This window comes from Hevea brasiliensis, chromosome 10 (genome assembly GCF_030052815.1).
Source record: "Hevea brasiliensis isolate MT/VB/25A 57/8 chromosome 10, ASM3005281v1, whole genome shotgun sequence".
Classification (NCBI taxonomy): Eukaryota; Viridiplantae; Streptophyta; class Magnoliopsida; order Malpighiales; family Euphorbiaceae; genus Hevea; species Hevea brasiliensis.
Genome location: NC_079502.1, coordinates 93,775,094 through 93,792,898, shown reverse-complemented (window position 1 = coordinate 93,792,898; position 17,805 = coordinate 93,775,094). Strand labels below are relative to the sequence as shown.

At 35.4% G+C, this 17,805-nt stretch overlaps 2 protein-coding genes across 3 annotated transcripts; one reads left to right on the top strand and one right to left on the bottom strand.

Annotated features, from left to right (window-relative positions):
• Positions 1-2,033: 2,033 nt before the first annotated feature.
• Positions 2,034-4,817, top strand: LOC110650520 (probable N-acetyltransferase HLS1). Its single transcript, XM_021805521.2, has 3 exons — positions 2,034-2,871; positions 3,166-3,368; positions 3,629-4,817. Exons 1-3 carry the CDS (start codon positions 2,695-2,697, stop codon positions 4,491-4,493), a joined length of 1,245 nt encoding a protein of 414 aa, XP_021661213.2. The 5' UTR covers positions 2,034-2,694; the 3' UTR covers positions 4,494-4,817.
• A 3,994-nt stretch (positions 4,818-8,811) lies between these two features.
• On the bottom strand, positions 8,812-15,854 carry LOC110650521 (BTB/POZ domain-containing protein NPY5). 2 transcript variants are annotated; one of them, XM_021805522.2, is made up of 6 exons: positions 15,221-15,854; positions 15,008-15,133; positions 13,693-14,370; positions 12,224-12,293; positions 10,559-11,737; positions 8,812-9,558 (listed from the first exon to the last, which is right to left on the bottom strand). In XM_021805522.2, the coding sequence occupies exons 3-6, from the start codon at positions 13,752-13,754 to the stop codon at positions 8,995-8,997; spliced, it is 1,875 nt and encodes a 624-aa protein (XP_021661214.2). In that variant the 5' UTR covers positions 13,755-14,370; positions 15,008-15,133; positions 15,221-15,854; the 3' UTR covers positions 8,812-8,994. The 2 variants fall into 2 exon arrangements, with proteins under 2 accessions (XP_021661214.2, XP_021661215.2); XM_021805523.2 differs by lacking the exons at positions 15,008-15,133; positions 15,221-15,854 and adding an exon at positions 14,639-14,943.
• Between the last annotated feature and the right edge of the window lie 1,951 nt (positions 15,855-17,805).

The window sequence follows — 17,805 nt, the reverse complement described above, 5'->3', positions numbered from 1 at the left end:
TGTAGACTCCAAATATATTTTTAGTTTTACCACGTGGTCTTTAAATTAATTTTTAAAAATCATCAAAGTTTATATTTTCGGAAAATCAAACTCGATTTTTAAAATCTGAAAAATCTAAAAAAAAATTCCTAAAATTTAAATAAAATTAAAATACCAAAAATGCTCATAAAATAATAAAATTTAAAATTTTGGGGTGTTGCAAAAATTACATGATATATTTTTAAATTAGTTATTTTATTTTATGAGACAATTAATATAATTAAATCATTAATTATATAAAATTAAAAAATTCATATAAATTAATAGTAACGTAACTGAACCTACCGTTAATAAGTTGAAATTCATAGTAACAATTACTCCAACTCTGGGATTCTTTCTCCTGTGTAATATGAGAAGTGTAAGTATATGTATTGGTGTTTAGATCTCTACATTAAATAATAAATTTTTATTATTTAAAATTAATTTATTAAATAAATAAATTATATCTATATATATGTCATATATATATATATATATATATATATATATATATATATATATATATATATATATATATATATATATATATATATATATATATCAACCCAATAATAATCATATAACAACTTAGAGTCTAACCCACATAGATTTTTTAATGGGGCCCTTTCAAATGTAGGGACCCATTTGCTCTACTTGTTGTTAGCTTGCCCAAGCTATGTGTGTGTGTATATATATATATATATAAAATATTTGTTGGAGGCTCCCTTCAAATTAGAAGCTAATAAAAAATTAATAGTATGCCAAATTCAGCTGACTTCTTGCTGCTTGTCACTGCCTTCCTTTCATTTTCCTTTCTCTGTTAAATATATCACCAATAATTTTAGATCATTTTCACTAACCCTATTAATTAATTAATTATAATAATAATTCATAACAGTTGCATGCAAAGGATACCAGAATTATTTCTTAATTAACAATAATACCCATTATTGATGACGCATTCACTTCCTTAATTAAAATCTAATCATTAATTCTTTTTTAATAATCTTTTTCGAAAATAAATAAAAGAAAATAAATGCCATAACCATGTACCTACTCTCCATCAGCAACTATGTGGATCTCTGCTCATAAACCGTCCAATCAGGCAGAATTGATTTAAAAGAAAAAAGAAATGAATTGATTTGAGAAAAAAGATGATATAGACAAGGAAGGTTGTAGATTCAGCTACATCACCTATGATAGGGCTGCGTTATACGGTGAAATTTATATTCCCCTCCCCGTAGATAAGGAGGAGGAATGGAAAGATGGGCATAGAGGAAAAAATCTTGGCAGTGGATCGTGACCGTCCCATCTAGAGGGGGGTGGTGATGATGATGATGATGATGGTGAGGTTATTAAGTGGTAGTTGCCATCCTATTCTTTAAACTAAAAGGCCAAAATACGCAAAATTCACTGTTGGATTATAAAGAGAAAAGCATCTTTTGATCCCACTAAAAAATCAACGGCTGAAATTCCTGGGATTTGCCCACTTGGCACTAACCCATTCTCCTGCTCTATCTTTCTCCATTATTTTACTTTCTTACTTTAATCGAAATTAATTTAGCAAATAAAATCATATTATTCATGTAACAGAGTCTTTATTTTGGTCATCTTCTGTTAGCTGACATTCTCTAAAAGGAGAACAAAACGTACCAAAAAATGATAAATCTATGACTACATATATGTAAAATGGTATGAATGGATATGTGTATATATGGAGATGATCATGATGATGTGATGATGATCATGGAGGGGAGAAGAAGGGGGAAGTGAGAAGTGGGAGAGAGAGAAAAGGAGGGGAGTGAAAAGGTAATGATTACAAATGGGGTCATGATGGGAACGCCTCTTTCCATAGAAATAAAATGATTAAAATTAAAAGAGAGTGAGCAAACAGCTGCACCCACAAGACTGCGCAGCCATAGCCGCCATTTGCTCTCCTGCTTCTTTTCGTTTCATGATTATTATTATTTCACTACCCCATTACCCATTACTATATATTCATTTTAGATAAAATCATTTTATTATTGCTAGTACTGGACAATCACCAGAGATATTAGAAGGGACAGGGACTTCAAAAAGCCCTCCATTAATTTAATTTAATGCAAAAAAAAAAAAGCAAATGAGAGAGAACATTTTTATTTATTAAAAAAAAAGGGAGACATGAAGCAGATCAGGTATTTATAAGCACTTGTACCTCTGCAATGATGAACTACTCACTTGCCTAAAGAAAGCGAACTACTGCAGCAAGTGGAGGAAGAAGAAAGAATAAGAGGAAACAGAAGAGAAAAAGAAGCTTATTAACGTTTACAATCCCCTTCTGGGTTTTCCCCCCCTTTTCTCCAGGGTGTCTCCTATGAGTTGTTATGATACGGATAAGCAGTTCAAAAATCAAATTCCTCCATTTTTTTTCTTTCCTATTTTTCCTCTCTTCATGGTTTGACTAATTTCGAAGTCCTAGCTTAGCCCCTGTTCTTTCTATTTCCTTGCTTATTTCACGCGTTGTCGTTGTTCTTCTTCTTATTATTATTATTATAATATAGTTTCAACAAGTCTCTCAGCCCTCCCCCTCCTTGTATCTCTATATATACACAAAAACCCTGATCCTCTGCGTACCAAAGAAACGAAGAAGCTTGGCTATTGGGTTTGTTTTGATTGGTTTAGTTTGGTATTATTAGCATGGCAGAGGAGAGAATGATAGTTGTGAGAGAGTTTGATCCGAGCAGAGATCGAGTGGGTGTTGAAGAAGTGGAGAGAAGATGTGAGGTTGGTCCCAGCGGGAAGCTCTCTCTCTTCACCGACCTCTTGGGTGACCCAATTTGCAGGGTCCGCCACTCCCCTGCTTTCCTCATGCTGGTACATACATACCCACAATACTATACCTTGTCCATTTTCACTCTTTTGTCCTTTCTCATTTGCTATAAACAACCCAATACCCATTTCGTTTTTACGTATATATGTTAATGGTTAATTATAATAATCATGAAGTTTTGATTTTTAAAAATTAAAAAAAAAATGAAAGATAAAATGAAAAGGCACTAACCCATGAATTGGTATTTTTTTTTCTTTTTTATTTTGTTTTTAATAATAAATGCTATCCTCTTCTTCTTCTCTTTTCTGATGTGTCTGGTTTTTGTGTATTGAATATAGGTGGCTGAGTTGGGTGAGGAGATAGTGGGTATGATAAGAGGTTGCATCAAAACCGTTACCTGTGGCAAAAAGCTTTCTAGACACGTCAAAATCGCCGCCACCTCCACCACCGCCACCACCAATAACAATGACCCTCCAAAACCTCTCCCTGTCTACACTAAACTCGCTTACATCTTAGGCCTGCGCGTTTCTCCTTCCCATCGGTAAGTAAGACTACTACCTTTCAAATTCTATGCGACGACGTCGTCTTCTTATTTCAAATTTAATTTAAAAATCTGCGTTTCCAATTTCCCGGAAGCAAAAACGAAACGACAGCTTTATTAAACTATTATCATTAATCACAATTGCATCCAATTATTGGGCCTTAATGACGTTTACTCTTTATTTTAACATTCTACTCAAAACATCTCTTTGGTTTTTTGTGTATTATATTAATTTTTAATTTTTTTTTTAATTAATGCAGGAGAATGGGAATAGGCTTAAAACTGGTGCGCACCATGGAGGACTGGTTTCGTGAAAACGGCGCTGAATATTCCTACTTGGCAACGGAAAACGACAATCACGCTTCCGTTAAGCTGTTCACCGACAAATGCGGTTACTCAAAGTTCCGTACGCCTTCAATTCTCGTTAACCCGGTCTTTGCTCACAGACTTGCCGTTTCCAAAAGAATCACCATCTTCCAACTCGCCCCTCACGATGCGGAATTGCTCTATCGTAGCCGTTTCTCCACCATAGAATTCTTCCCCCGCGACATTGACTCGGTGCTTAATAACAAACTCAGCTTGGGCACCTTCTTGGCCGTGCCACGTGGCAAATATAAATCAGATTCCTGGCCCGGGTTTGATAAGTTTTTGTCCGACCCACCTGACTCTTGGGCCGTGCTAAGCGTGTGGAACTGTAAGGACGTGTTTACACTGGAAGTCCGTGGAGTGTCGATCGTAAAGCGCGCGTTTGCTAAAACGACGAGAATGGTTGACAAGGCGTTGCCGTTTTTAAGGTTGCCATCGGTGCCCGAGGTGTTCAGGCCGTTTGGGTTGCATTTTTTGTATGGTCTTGGAGGTGAAGGCCCACGCGCGGTGAAAATGGTAAAGGCGCTTTGTGCGCACGCGCATAACCTGGCGAAGGAGCGTGGTTGTGGTGTGGTGGCTACGGAGGTGTCGAGTCGCGAACGACTTAAGTTAGGAATTCCACACTGGAAAATGCTATCGTGCGCTGAGGACTTATGGTGCATCAAGAGGCTGGGGGAAGACTACAGTGACGGGTTCATCGGTGACTGGACCAAATCACCCCCTGGCGTGGCCATTTTTGTGGACCCTAGAGAGTTCTAGACTTGTAAAAGTCATATCAAAGAAGAAAATATAAAAAAGCTAAATTAATAGAGGTACAACACAAAGGCAAAATAAAAAAAAGCCTTTTTTTTATATTATTTCTTCTTTATTTTTGTGTTTTTATTAGGGGTTTTAATGTGGAGGATTTTGGCCTTGGGGGATTGAAAAAGAGGGAATTAGAAGCTATGGGTTTTTGTTGTAGGGAGGAATATCCCGACTTTTGTTTACTTGTCAACTTTTTGTAAATGGATTTGGCTTTTTAGATCCTCAAGAAGCCAAACGGAGCCTTAGTTTGATATGTGAATGGTTTATCTACCTTCTTTACTTAATATTCCAAAATAAGTTGAGATAGAGATGGTAAGGTGAAATTGGAATATCCTCCTCACCCCTGAACACAATTGTGTTCCATGCAGTAACTTCTCTTTTTATTTCTTCCATTCAAGAATAAGACTCCTTTTGGTCGTATCAGTTATTCCCTTTCTTTGATTATATAGGCCTTATTGATCCTTTTTTCCTCTGGTTGAATGGGTTCGTAGTACTTTTCTAATTAGGGTCAGTGGATCAAAGCAAGAAAACAAAGTCTACCCATTAAGCATGTTGGACCAGAAATTGTCCTAATGAAAGGGCAAAGGCGTCCTTCAAGTGTGCCCCAAAAATATATTCATAGATTACAAAGACATAGTTATATTGGACAACTTTTTTATGTGGATGAACTTTGGCAGTGTTGTGGGATTCTTTTTAAGGGCTTTGCCTTTATAATATATTGTTGAAATTGACGGGAGATTTCGCTTTTGCTGCTGTGGGTTTGCATTGAGAGAGAAAGATGGTACGAGTGGTTCTAAGGTATTTTTGCTTCCTCGTCTTTTCCTTTCCACAAGGACCCTTTTCCTTTTCCCTCGTTTTGGTGGCTTTAGTTTGGAACCATGGACCATTTTGGAGGTTCTTTGATTGTGACGTTGTTGGAACCAAATAACAAAATGGGTACCCAATTGTCTTCCCTTTCAACTCCCATCATTTAACACAAACAAAAATTCTACTAAAAAAATTAAACCATACCCACTCTCTTTGACACCTTTGTTTTCATCTTTTACCCTCCCCTGTTTTTGCCCTTTTCTCCTCTTTAGATTTGTTAATTTTAATAAATTATAGGGACGTTAACGCCTTTTTCGAGATATTTGAAGGTTAAAAATATATGAAGATTCAAGTAATAAATTTTATTATATTTGTCAAAGGTGGGAGAAAAAAGGAGGGTAGGTTAAGCATGCAATAAACGCCTGTGAGAGGAGAGTAGAGTGAGAAGAAAGAAGGAAGTTGACAAGTGGGGAATGGGTTTGGGACTTCACGGGATTTAGCAGAGTAGAAAGGGAAGGTGAGGGATCATGATTCATGAGATATGAAATTAATGGTTTCTGACAAGTATTACAAAAATGGGTTTGATTTTGATTTCCAGCTGTTGAGTTAAAGATTTTCCATACTAATATTACTGTAAAACTAAAGGTCAAAATCCAAGAAAAAGTAAAGGAAGCACCAATTCAAGAATTGGACGGCTGAACTGAACAACCTCTTTTGGCCTACCTGGATTGTGGTAACTGTTTTATCCATTTCTTTAATTATGAATTGACTCCAATTTTGATCTCTTCCTTGGCTTTTACTTTAACGGTTCATGAATTGGATTGCCCAATGATTTTAGCAGGGAATTCAATTCCTTATCCTAATCTTAAGCTGCCGCGAAATTACCTTCCCTTTTTCCCTCTAATGAGATTCTCTATATATTTCTGTACTTCAAGGCTTAGCTTTATATATATATATATTACTAACATATTAATTGATAGACTAATAAATAATCATCATGTAATTGTTATTTTGTTTTATAATATAACACATTATAAAATTTTTTATACATTCATGCATATCTCTCACCACCCCCCAAGAAAATGAGTTGAACTTAACTCATTTTCAAAAGTTAATTTAAATAAAAAAGATGTCTAAAATTTTATAAATGGCCGATTACTTTTATTCGAAATTAATGAGATATTAACATATCTCTCACGCTCAGAACCAAATACTTAGAGCATAAAACATTTATAAGAAATCTAATATTGGTTAAAAAGGCTCTAATATCATTTTAAAAAAAATAGATTAAATCAAACTCACCTTCAAAAAGTAACTTAAAAGATAAAAAACTGCATAAGACAATATAAAGGCACATTACCCTATCCCAAATCAACGTGGGATATTAACAGACGGTTCAGTTCTTAATCATGGTTGGGTGAAACCTAAATTGAATTGTTTGGTTTGGTAGTTTGGGTTCTTATTTGATCAATATTAGTTTAAAAAAATAGGAATCAGGGTATTTAGAAAGTAATAAATCTATGGCCAATTAATAAATCAAATTATATATAAGGGAGATTGACAGGCCCTTTTGTATTATTTAACCTTAGCAATAATACAAGAAAACAACAAAAAAAATATATAGTTTGAAGTATGGACAAGGTTTGATTACTCTTAATACTATTAAGGGCACCATAAAGCAGGAATTAGGCTAACGAGTAGGTTTGTTAAAGTGTTAGGCAAGTATTGACTGGGCTTGTCTCCATCATTGCTTGTCAAATTAACCTTATTAATATGGTTAAACATCATGTTTAGGTGTGAATTAGTCCAATTATTATGTTTCTTGGGAAAAGATATGTCCCTAAACAGAGGGCTTCCACTTTCATATGAAAATGATTAATGAAAAGCTTAGTTTTTGAATGGGTAATGAGTAATGACCCTTCTTTTTTTCTAACCCAGAAAATTATATGAGTGGTTTAGGTAAAAGGAAATAAGGAATGGTAAAGAGAAATATTATTATTATTATTATTATTATTTATTTAATAGAAGTAGAATAAGTTATATAATAATTGTGGACCACAAAGGAGAATAATTTTAAAATGGGTAGATGAGGAGATTTGAAGACGAGAGCTCTATAGTCTGATTGATGAAATATTAATTATTTGCAAATTATACACAAACATGGTTGGCTCTCTCCTCTCCCTTAGCTTTGCTAGTCTTCTTGGCAAGTCAATGAACAAAGTGGCCCATCATTTTAATGCCCCTTTTAGGACAAGTTCCTATCTTTCACTTGAGGAATTGGCAATTGGGGTTTTAATGAAGAGAAATTGGTGTTAGGTAGTGTTTGATGTCAGGTATAAGAGATTTGATTGTCTCAAGAAGGAAAAAAGAAAGTTGTCAAAAGCATCTTTTGAGGCAACCAACCCACTTGATCATATTCCGTTGCTTTTCTATCTTTGAGAATTGGAATAAAGATGAAGAAGAAGAAGAAGAAGAACAATAACAACAACCCACATTGACTAATGTTTGCTTGGACCAAGCTTCAAGGACTTTTGAGTTTTAAAATATAGTTATATTAATTTGTAGTTGCAACTTGATAGATATGAATTGGGGTTTTGATATTGCTTAATTTTGGGCAAGCACTGAAAAAAGTCAAGGTCAATTTTGCATAGATTAAATGAGTTGGGTTAGGTCTAAGCATCAACGATAAGATGCCATTGGTAAGTTAAACAATACTTAATGTGCCCTTATCCTTCCAAGATTTTAATAATGGTATTACTCTTGCTTTTATATTGTTATTAATTTCATGGTGATGTTGCTTCTTCTTCAAGATTTCTATATAGCATCACAAGAAATAAATCAAAATAGGTAGGAAATGGAATCCAATTAACCAAGAAATAGAGCAACCTGGTGTTGAACTACATTCGAGGATGAAACAAATCTATGGCCCATTAATAAGTAATACAGAACCTAATGGGCCAAATTGGACCTCAATGACAATGTCGGCTCTGAATCCAAAGAAATCGCTTATCGACCATTAGTTTTCCATCCAATCATAGGAAAATATTTGTAGATAAAAGAAAGATTCAAGAAATGTCAACCTCCATGTCCAAGATTAAGAACAAGATATGCATATAAGCTTTCATGGGCACTATGTGATATTACTTCGCTTTCAAAGTAGTTAGAGAAAAGTTTCACTTGCCCTAAAATGCCAGCACTCAGCAGGTTCGAAGACTTGACAAGAAACTCCAGAAAGAAATGTGGGGTACCGTTGCTGAACTTCATGATCTTGTGAAACTTTTATTTTTCAATCATCTTATTGTGGGTTAATTGAGAGTTGATATTATCCTGAACCAATGCAAAAGAGGAACTTGGTAGCTCCTTTCCAGTTATAGCACGTCAAAATCTGGTCATTATCAGAGTTCCATCTCTTAATCAGAAAGAACTGTGAGAATTAGGTAGTCCCATGTCTATGCAGAACCAAAAATTGATAGTAACATCACAGAGAAATCAGTTCCCATTCCCTTCAAATTTGCCTATTTTGCATGAAAAATTCCAGCAAAAAAACAACTGGACGAAGTGGGTTCTTCTAATTTCCTGATGGTCAATTAAGCGATAATTTTACAAGCCAAGAGATCCATAATCTAGTTCAGCTCATGTGCATTTGTGGCTACGATACAGAATGCCTCCTGCTTCTGGAAGGAGTGGATTTTGTTTCTTCTGCAGTAGCAGAACCAGGACTCTCTGATGTATCAGAGCTGCTAATCTCACCATTTCGTTCTTTGCTTGACCAGAGCTTTGTGAAGATCTTCGACATTACTAAACCTCTCATTTTATTGGCTGTAGCTTTTTCAACATCATTTTTAACACCATCATTCAGATTTCTATCACTCCTGCCTAATCGTAGGGTAGCAAGTTCACCTTTCAAAGCCATTATATCTTCGGCTGTCGGCACAGCATCCCATTCCTCTTCTGTGTTGGTTGTATTAGACCTTGAGCTCTCATGAGATCCGCCAGGGAGTAATGCCCTAATGGATCTAGGTAGTTCTGGTGTGCTGTTGCCAGCAGTTGATGTTGCTTGCCTAACCTGCTCAAAGAAGAGGACCTGCACAACCACCCGCAAGGGAAGCCGCTCATTTTGCACAGCATGCATGCAGGCTTCCCCCGACAACTTCCTGCAATCCATCAATCTGCATATTCTCTTTCTCTCACTCTTGCTAATCCCTTGGTGTTCCTGCACCAAATAATAACAGTCAGTTATAGCAATTACTTTGAAACCAGTTCAAGTAAGAACCAGCTGTTCTTACCTAACATGTGAATTCCAATACAAAATTTTCAGAGCTAACATAATTTAGATTAAAAAAAAGGGAGAAGAGAAAGAGAGGGGAATGAATATGTAAAAGCCTTAAATGGCCTTTGTATGCTTTTTGTGAGTTGGGCTTCATTATATACACGATTCACAAAAATTACATATACAATTCAACCTTATATATATATATATATATATATATATATATAGGTAATTTTCAAGTCAAATAGTGATTATTTCTTGATATTTAAGTGGCATATGCATAGAGAATCAAGTCAATCCAAATGATGTCTGTCTTCCTAATGTAAAATGATGCTATTTCAATGGCAAGAATTAGGCAAAAAAGATGCCTACAAATAACTTGAAGCAAACAACACTGCCAGCTTTGTCCTTTAACCCTTAAAAGAACACACTTAACACAGACCTGTTGTTGGCCCGGTTCCATGGTTAAGGGGACCAGAACCAGATAGAAGGGTCCCCCGGTTTCAGTTCCAGTCTAAAAAAAATTCTTTCCAAATTTCTCTTTTAGGGAAAAAATCGGTTTGGACCCAATAACTTCGGCTTGGTCTAACCTAAAACATGATAAAATTATGACAACAGCACATATCTAGGTATAATGACATAGTACTTTGCAAATCATATTTTTTAGAACATCAGGAATTTTAAAAAATGCAGCACAAATCTGCTTGTCAGAATAACTCAAACAAGCAAGAAAAGGAAAAAAAAAAAATTAGACAAAATGATAATTGGTTGCTTGTTATTGTAACTTGCAAGCAAAGCCAAGGATCAAGGGTAAAGATATTTGATGCTCTTCTTCTATACATGCTTGAATGTGCACTTCTTGATGCAAACAAATAGTACAATAAAAATCAATTTATTAAGTGCACTTAAAGGCCAGCATGATATAGAATGTTCAGGAACTTACCTTAAGATACATATCAATGGCACGATAAAGTCCATCATGCAATGGTCTTGGGAAACTCGAGATCATTTCTGCAAGATTGACGAACTTTGAAAGAGGTAGATTGGGATCTCGTGCAATTTCAGCAAGATAGCCATCCACCAACTTTGCTACTTGCATCTTGGAAGCATCTGATCCTAACTTTGGGCTTCTACTCTCCTGGTACTCATTTTCCATGAGAAAATCACTCTGAGCATTCTGCTTATTTGTCACAAACTCCTCTACTAAGCTTTGCACAATATCAACATTATACATTGTTGTTTCCCCTGCTGAGGCATGAATCAAAAGATCAGCCACTGTAGCATCCTCTAGCTGCTGGCCAATCCTTTTCATCAGTTCGTTTTTTTCCATCTCCCCACATTCTAACAGAAACGCTGCTCTTAACAACCTAAGCATAAAAGTGCAGGGAACACTGCCTTTCTCTGTTGGCAGTAGCCACACAATGGCTTCTGCCAGTGATCTATATTTCATGATGTCACTGCTCTGTACTATTCCCTTACTAAAACCTGGCAATCTTCTCAAGGCATATGCATTCAGGGCTTCTCCAATAACATCACCAGAGACTCTTCCTTTTGTTTTGATTGTTGTAATTACCCTTCTATATAAATCAATCTGAAGCTCACAGAGATCTTCTACCCACCAATCTTTAGGAACTGTTTGGGGTTTTCTTACACCATTCCAGATGGGATCCTTCCCATTCTCAGATGGGAGCTTTCTCCTATTATATGTGTATGACCATTCCACCTTGGAAGTATCAATGCAAGCCTTTGAAGCTATTGAATCCAGGCAATGGCTGACCAGCTTTAACTCCTCAGCCCAGGGAAGAAGGGACTTTGTGGTTTGAAGAACAATAATTGAGTCTTTCCAACTGCGGAAGATGCTAGAATTAAGGAAGACTTCAATCTTGTAGATGAGGTTTCCTTTCTCAACAGTTTCATACATTTCAAGGTACTCCGCTGCACATCGAGCTGCAACCACATTGTATGCATTAAGAGTGACTGTCATACCATAACAAAACTTTGCACATATCTCAAAAGCAGCAGGTCCACCAGGAATATCCTGGATGTGAATTTCATCGATATTCTCATCGTTTGTGTTTGCAACCAGCTTCTGCAGATGCGCACTTTTGGACAGCAGCGGAAACTACAGAAATATTTTAGAAATTAGGACAATCAAACAAAAATTCTGATCACCTAAATCCAATACAGGTAACTATATTGATATTATATAAGGCATAGCTGGTATGATTATAAAGCAGGAGCATTTTATGTATTCAAATAAATAAAAATAAACAAAAAGAACAAGTAGGAAGTTATTAAGATGGTTCGAGCTACAACTTATTGTCCATGGAACCAGTAGAGCAAAACAACCAACGTAATTTTTAGCCAAAAAGAATCCTTCATGTATTATATTCTCAACTTTTGGATCATAGTGTTCAAGGAGGAGGGAACATAACACGATATGGAATAGACCCAGTCATTAATACCAAAATGATCTACCATTTTTCATAGCACCATTAATAAGTTTGAAACACTATTGACTCGTGCATATTCCTTGTGTCTTATGCATGGTAACTGGCAAATTATTGTACAAGATAGCACCCAGTTCAAAATCAAATAGAATTCATACCTTGTGCAGATAGAATTTCACATCTCCAACACTAATAACTATATCAGTCGCCAGCTCAGTTGCTACAAGCCTGGACATATAGAAGTTCTTCCAATCAGTTGCCAACAAACTCCATAAAAATTTACTTAATCTAACAGATAACGCCAATCATTGAGTTAGGTTTCAGTGAAACATTGAAAGATACCAGTGTTGGAAATGCAATGAAATAAGATTATTGCTCATATGACAGTATTTTGTTTGAGGATAGAAGAATTGTTAACATAATAAATTGAGCGTCTTCATTGATCTTTGATACAAACCATTTGCTTATTCTGCTTTTCACTTTTTCAAGGACTCCACGCTACCAGTTAGCTGCTAGTGAAATGGGCACATCAGAGATCTCTAAGGGAACATTTTGTTCAAACCATTATGGTTCTTTCCTTACTAGTAAGATGGAATCTAAACCCAAAGAAATATTATACATTTAGTCCTTGAATAATTTATTTTGCTCTGCTAGCAAAATAACACCTAAATTGCCTGCTTAATGTGAATACATGAATGCCATTGCCAATACACTTTTTTAGATAGTTGAACAAGAAAATCATTGGCAATAAAATATCTTTCTATGACAGTGTTCTCCAAGTCATCTTAGAAGAATTTATCATGTTAAATCTCAAATGGGATTAAAATAAACAAGAATTATGAACAAAAAAGCTAGTCCTACAACAGTTTGGTCCCTCAAGAAACCAGCCAAACTATGCACTTGCACATATACACACAAAGGAGGAAGAAAAAAGAGAGCTGGAGAGAGAAGAATTCCTCATTTAAGTCTTAAGTTAGACTATGTTTTTGTACCACTAAATAGGCACAATTGAGCAGCAAGCGTTCATTATGAGCATAGTTATATATCTTTAAGCAATGATGATATACTTAAACCTATTTCCTCTTAACACAATAAGGCTAATTGAACAGCTCAAGTTAACACTCCTGAAATCAATCGAAAAACAGGGGAATACATGTATTATTTTAACTAACAGAGGGGACATCTAAAAGAGCAACAGAGAGTAAGGGGAAAAAACATTTATAGAATGACAAACCAAGCCCAAAAAGGGTATAGCTTGAAATAATTTGTCTAAACAATACAAGATGCCAAGCTTGTATCAAATTAGTTGAAATTGAAAGGACTGATTTTCAGTGAAGAAAAACTACTCTTAAATTAGCAAATTAGACTTTCTTTTTCTTTCCTAATGCAACAAAATTGAACATCCATAGAAGTAAAACAACAGTTAAACATCAACACGCAAGACACATGAAAATAACTTATTTGGAAAAAAAAAAAGGAGACAAGTTAAGGTCAAAAAGAAAATCAGTTATATACGGTAGATAATTAGGGAACAGGGAGTTTCATTGATAGATTTGAACCCTAGTGCCAGTTCCCAGATATCACAATATAAAATTAGAAGATACCAAAAGAGGGATCTACGACTCACCTAATATTGTCCCCATCCGGCTGAAACGAGTCAGGCTTCGATCCAAGTTTCATGAACTTCATTTTGCCAAATAAAGATCAGCACCTCTGTTTCCCCTTCAAGAATCTGATTTCCAACTTCTACCAAACCAACAATTAGAGAAGCAAAACCACACCGAAGACTTCAAGGAAGAAAAGAAAGAAGGGGAAAGGGGAAAAACACCCAGAAATGATATTTAACTCCTAAAATTAACCAGCTGTTTAAGTCAAAGAGAATGGATCAAAGAAAGCCTGATGATGAGTTCTTAATGTGACCGAAATCTTGCCCAAACGCCAAAGTGGGAAAGAGAGAAATGACTAAATGGAGGAGAGTGTGATCGCTGACAAAGTGAAGTGAGCTTGCTTCTTGAATTGTTAACAGAATCCGACGACCCAGGACTAAGAAGATTAACAAAGGATACGTTGCCTAAACTAAAGCATGAAAGACTCCCCCCCTTACTCTAAACTGACACCACTGTCCTTGTATCATTTGTTTATGCACCTCTTTCTTGCTTTTGCTTTTCTTTTAACAGTGGATCTCACACACTACTAAGAGACCTTTTCTTCTGGTCCACAAAGCCTTAATACCCGAACCCCAGAATGCAAATTCCTTTTACAAATCAAAATACCCTTTCGGCTCTGCAATTTAAGCTACAAACACCTGCAACCAGAAAACAGCATATCCTGGTATCAGTTCAGGGAACCACCGAAAGAGAGGACAAGAAGCATCAATTTGGGGGTTTCTAAAAAAAAGACTGTACACGAGAGCATCACTACCAACAAAGTTGTTTCAAAGTGGAGGTGAATAAGCGATATTGCTAGAATCAAAGTCAAGAATATGTAACACAGAAATCAACTTAAAAACATACTATATTCTTTAATCAAAAAAGAGGTGACAAAAAAAATAAAAAGAGCAATTAAAACCTAACCACAATAACTCATGATCAGCTTGAGAAGGCCACCCAAGAACATCACTGCCAGTCATTTTACAACAAATGCAAGAATTTGAAAACATGCCCAATAAAAAAAAATGGTTCGCACCAACAAATTGTTCTCATTGGAGTATTAACAAGTGAGAGCCAGCAGCTCTAATGCACAAAACAGAATTAATTAGAAGAAAATATAAGCACAGATGTTTGTAAAAAATATTTAATAAATAAAACCCACGTCAAATGAAGCAAAACAGTCGCAAATAATAGAAGTCTGATTGGAGAAAATCATCAACTACAGGGATAAAAAGAAATATAATTGCTAAAAGAACAGACGAAAAGGATTAGAATCAAAATTTGGTACTTTACCTTGAAGATGTGTCTCTAGAAACGGCCCAGAAATTTGTCGTAAAGAAAAGGACCTTGTGTTTCTTACCAATTAGCCAAGTATTAAAGAAGAATCAAATAAGCATCAATGGGCACACCACAGCAACACTGCAGAAGAGAAAAGCAGACGACGTTCAGTGCATGAGAGGACCTATTACCTGCAGGACAAAACTCAAAAGGAGCAACCCCACATACCACAAAATCCACCCAACAAAAACCAAAAACTTCCCATCAAAAAGATGAGCTGTTCGTCATGTAATCTTTTGACGGGCACCACAGCCTATACACCCACAAACAGCCAAATCTCAGAATGTTCCCCACCCCTATCTCTCCTATTTTCCTTTGAATCAGCACCACCGCCCCCACCACCACCACCACCAATCTCTCACTGTAGATTTGTCAAAAACCTTTGATTATATAAATCTAGCGATTGGGTTTTAACAAAGTGTCCTTATTCACTTTGGCAACAAGGAAAAAAGAAAAACAATTTTACTTTGTTGGGCTGGAGAAAGAAAAAGAGCAAGGTTTCTTTCAAAGAAGAGAGAAACCAAAAACCACTAGGCCCCCACTTCCCACCTCACCTCACCATTTTTCTTTCTTTATTTCTTTGCAAAGTTAAAGATTTTCTCTCTTTAACTTTCTGGGTCTACAGCCAACCTGACATGCATGACTTTGGTGTTTCCCTTCTCAAATACAAACTGACTTTAGTGAGTTCCCTTTGTATTCTTGGATTTTTGTGAGCCAAAGAAAGAAACTGAGGAACAGCCCCTGTATACCAGAAAACGACCCATCCGTCCCCCTCTCTCGTACTTCGATAATAATGGCATCCATCTCATTTTCTTATTATATTCATATTCATTCCTTAAAGTAAAACTCCAAGAAAGCTTGTCTCTTTTCTTCGCATCCCTTTTTTGCCAATTTCTTCATTTACCATTAACGTCAAAACCAGAGTTGGATTCTCCTTTACCTTTCATCAACTTTAGCTTTTTTTTTTTTTAACACGACAGAAAGTGATAAAGCGTTTGAAATTGCTCCTGAAAAAATTATATTTTTAAATATATTAATTAAGTTTTAACTGAAAATTAAATTTAATATATTTTAATTTTAAAAAATATTAAATAAAATGATGTGTAATAATTATTAAATAAAAATAAAATATAATCATAATTATAAAATTTAATTTATTTCGTTTGTTATCTATTATTATAAATATTTAGGACTTGATTAGCATTACTCTTTAAAATTTTTTTTTTAAATTTTTTTTAAAATATATTAATAAAAAAATATTAAAAATAATTTAAAATTAAATTTAATAAATTTTAATAATAAAAATATTAAAATAATAAAATTATTTTTTAAAATTATTTTTTTAACATGTAAAATAATATTTTTATTCAAAAAAATAATTTAAACTTTATAAATTCATTATCAGATAAGCACTTGGTCGCCAGCACCACTACTATCTACCATTCTCACGTGGAAACCATAACCTAACAACTAACACCTCCACCCCCACCCCCACCCCACCCCACCCCACCCCACCCCAGTTCCACATCCCCCATCTCCCTCCCCCTCCCCCTCCCCCCAAAACCATAATCTAACAACTACCACCTCCACCCCCAGCCCAGCCCACCCCACCCCAACCCATTACCACATCCCCCACCCCCCACTTGACCATTATTACTACCACTGTCAGTACTATCACTGTCACATTTACCTCGCTACCACTACTATCATTTCGCTATCGCAAGCATCACTATCCCATAATCATCGATACAACTCAACTCAACTCAACTAAGCCTTTATCCCAAAAATTTGGAGTCGGCTATATGGATTCGCTTTTTCCACTCTGAACGATTTTGGGTTAAATCCTCAGAAATGTGTAATGCTTCTAAGTCATACTGTACTACTCTCCTCCAAGTCAATTTAGGTCTACCCCTTTTTTTCTTTCTATCCTCTAGCCTAATGTGCTCTACTTGTCTAACTGGAGCCTCCGTATGTCTACGCTTCACATGATCAAACCACCTCAATCTCCCTTCTCTCAACTTATCTTCAATTGGCACCACTCCTACCTTTTCTCTAATACTTTCATTACGGACTTTATCTAGTCTAGTATGACCACTCATCCACCTTAACATTCTCATCTCTGTAACTCTTATCTTAGATGCATACGACTCTTTCAGTGCCCAACACTCACTACCATATAGCATAGCCATTATGGTACATGCAAAATTTTCCTTTTAATTTATTGGGAATCTTACGATCACATAAAACTCCCGTGGCACGTCTCCACTGGAGTTTTATTATTATTATTATTATTATTATTATTATTATTATTATATACATAATAAAATATTAGATTGTGATAGTTATTACATTATTTTATTTCTGCTTTCAAATAATGTATAGTTTAGTAATTTTTTAAAATTTTTTTTCAATAAAATTTTTTTTATAACTCAACTGTTATTTTAAATTTTAAAAAATAAAACAAAGAAAGAAAACAAAGAGGAACAACCTACTTTTCCAATTAAAATGAAGGGTACAAATCTTGCTCTGGTGGACAAGTTGTGGCCACAACCTTTAAATCCCTTATCCAATCCGTAATTTTTTTCCCCTTCACATCACATGCAATGCTCCAATCCAATCCCCAATGCCACTAGGAAATCAAATCCAAAATTATATACAATTGCTCATTATTCTCCTTGCATAAGCTTTTAAACCCATCCCCATGATAATGCTTAGTTTTCTTAATATTACTTTGCATCAAGAATCTCACCCAG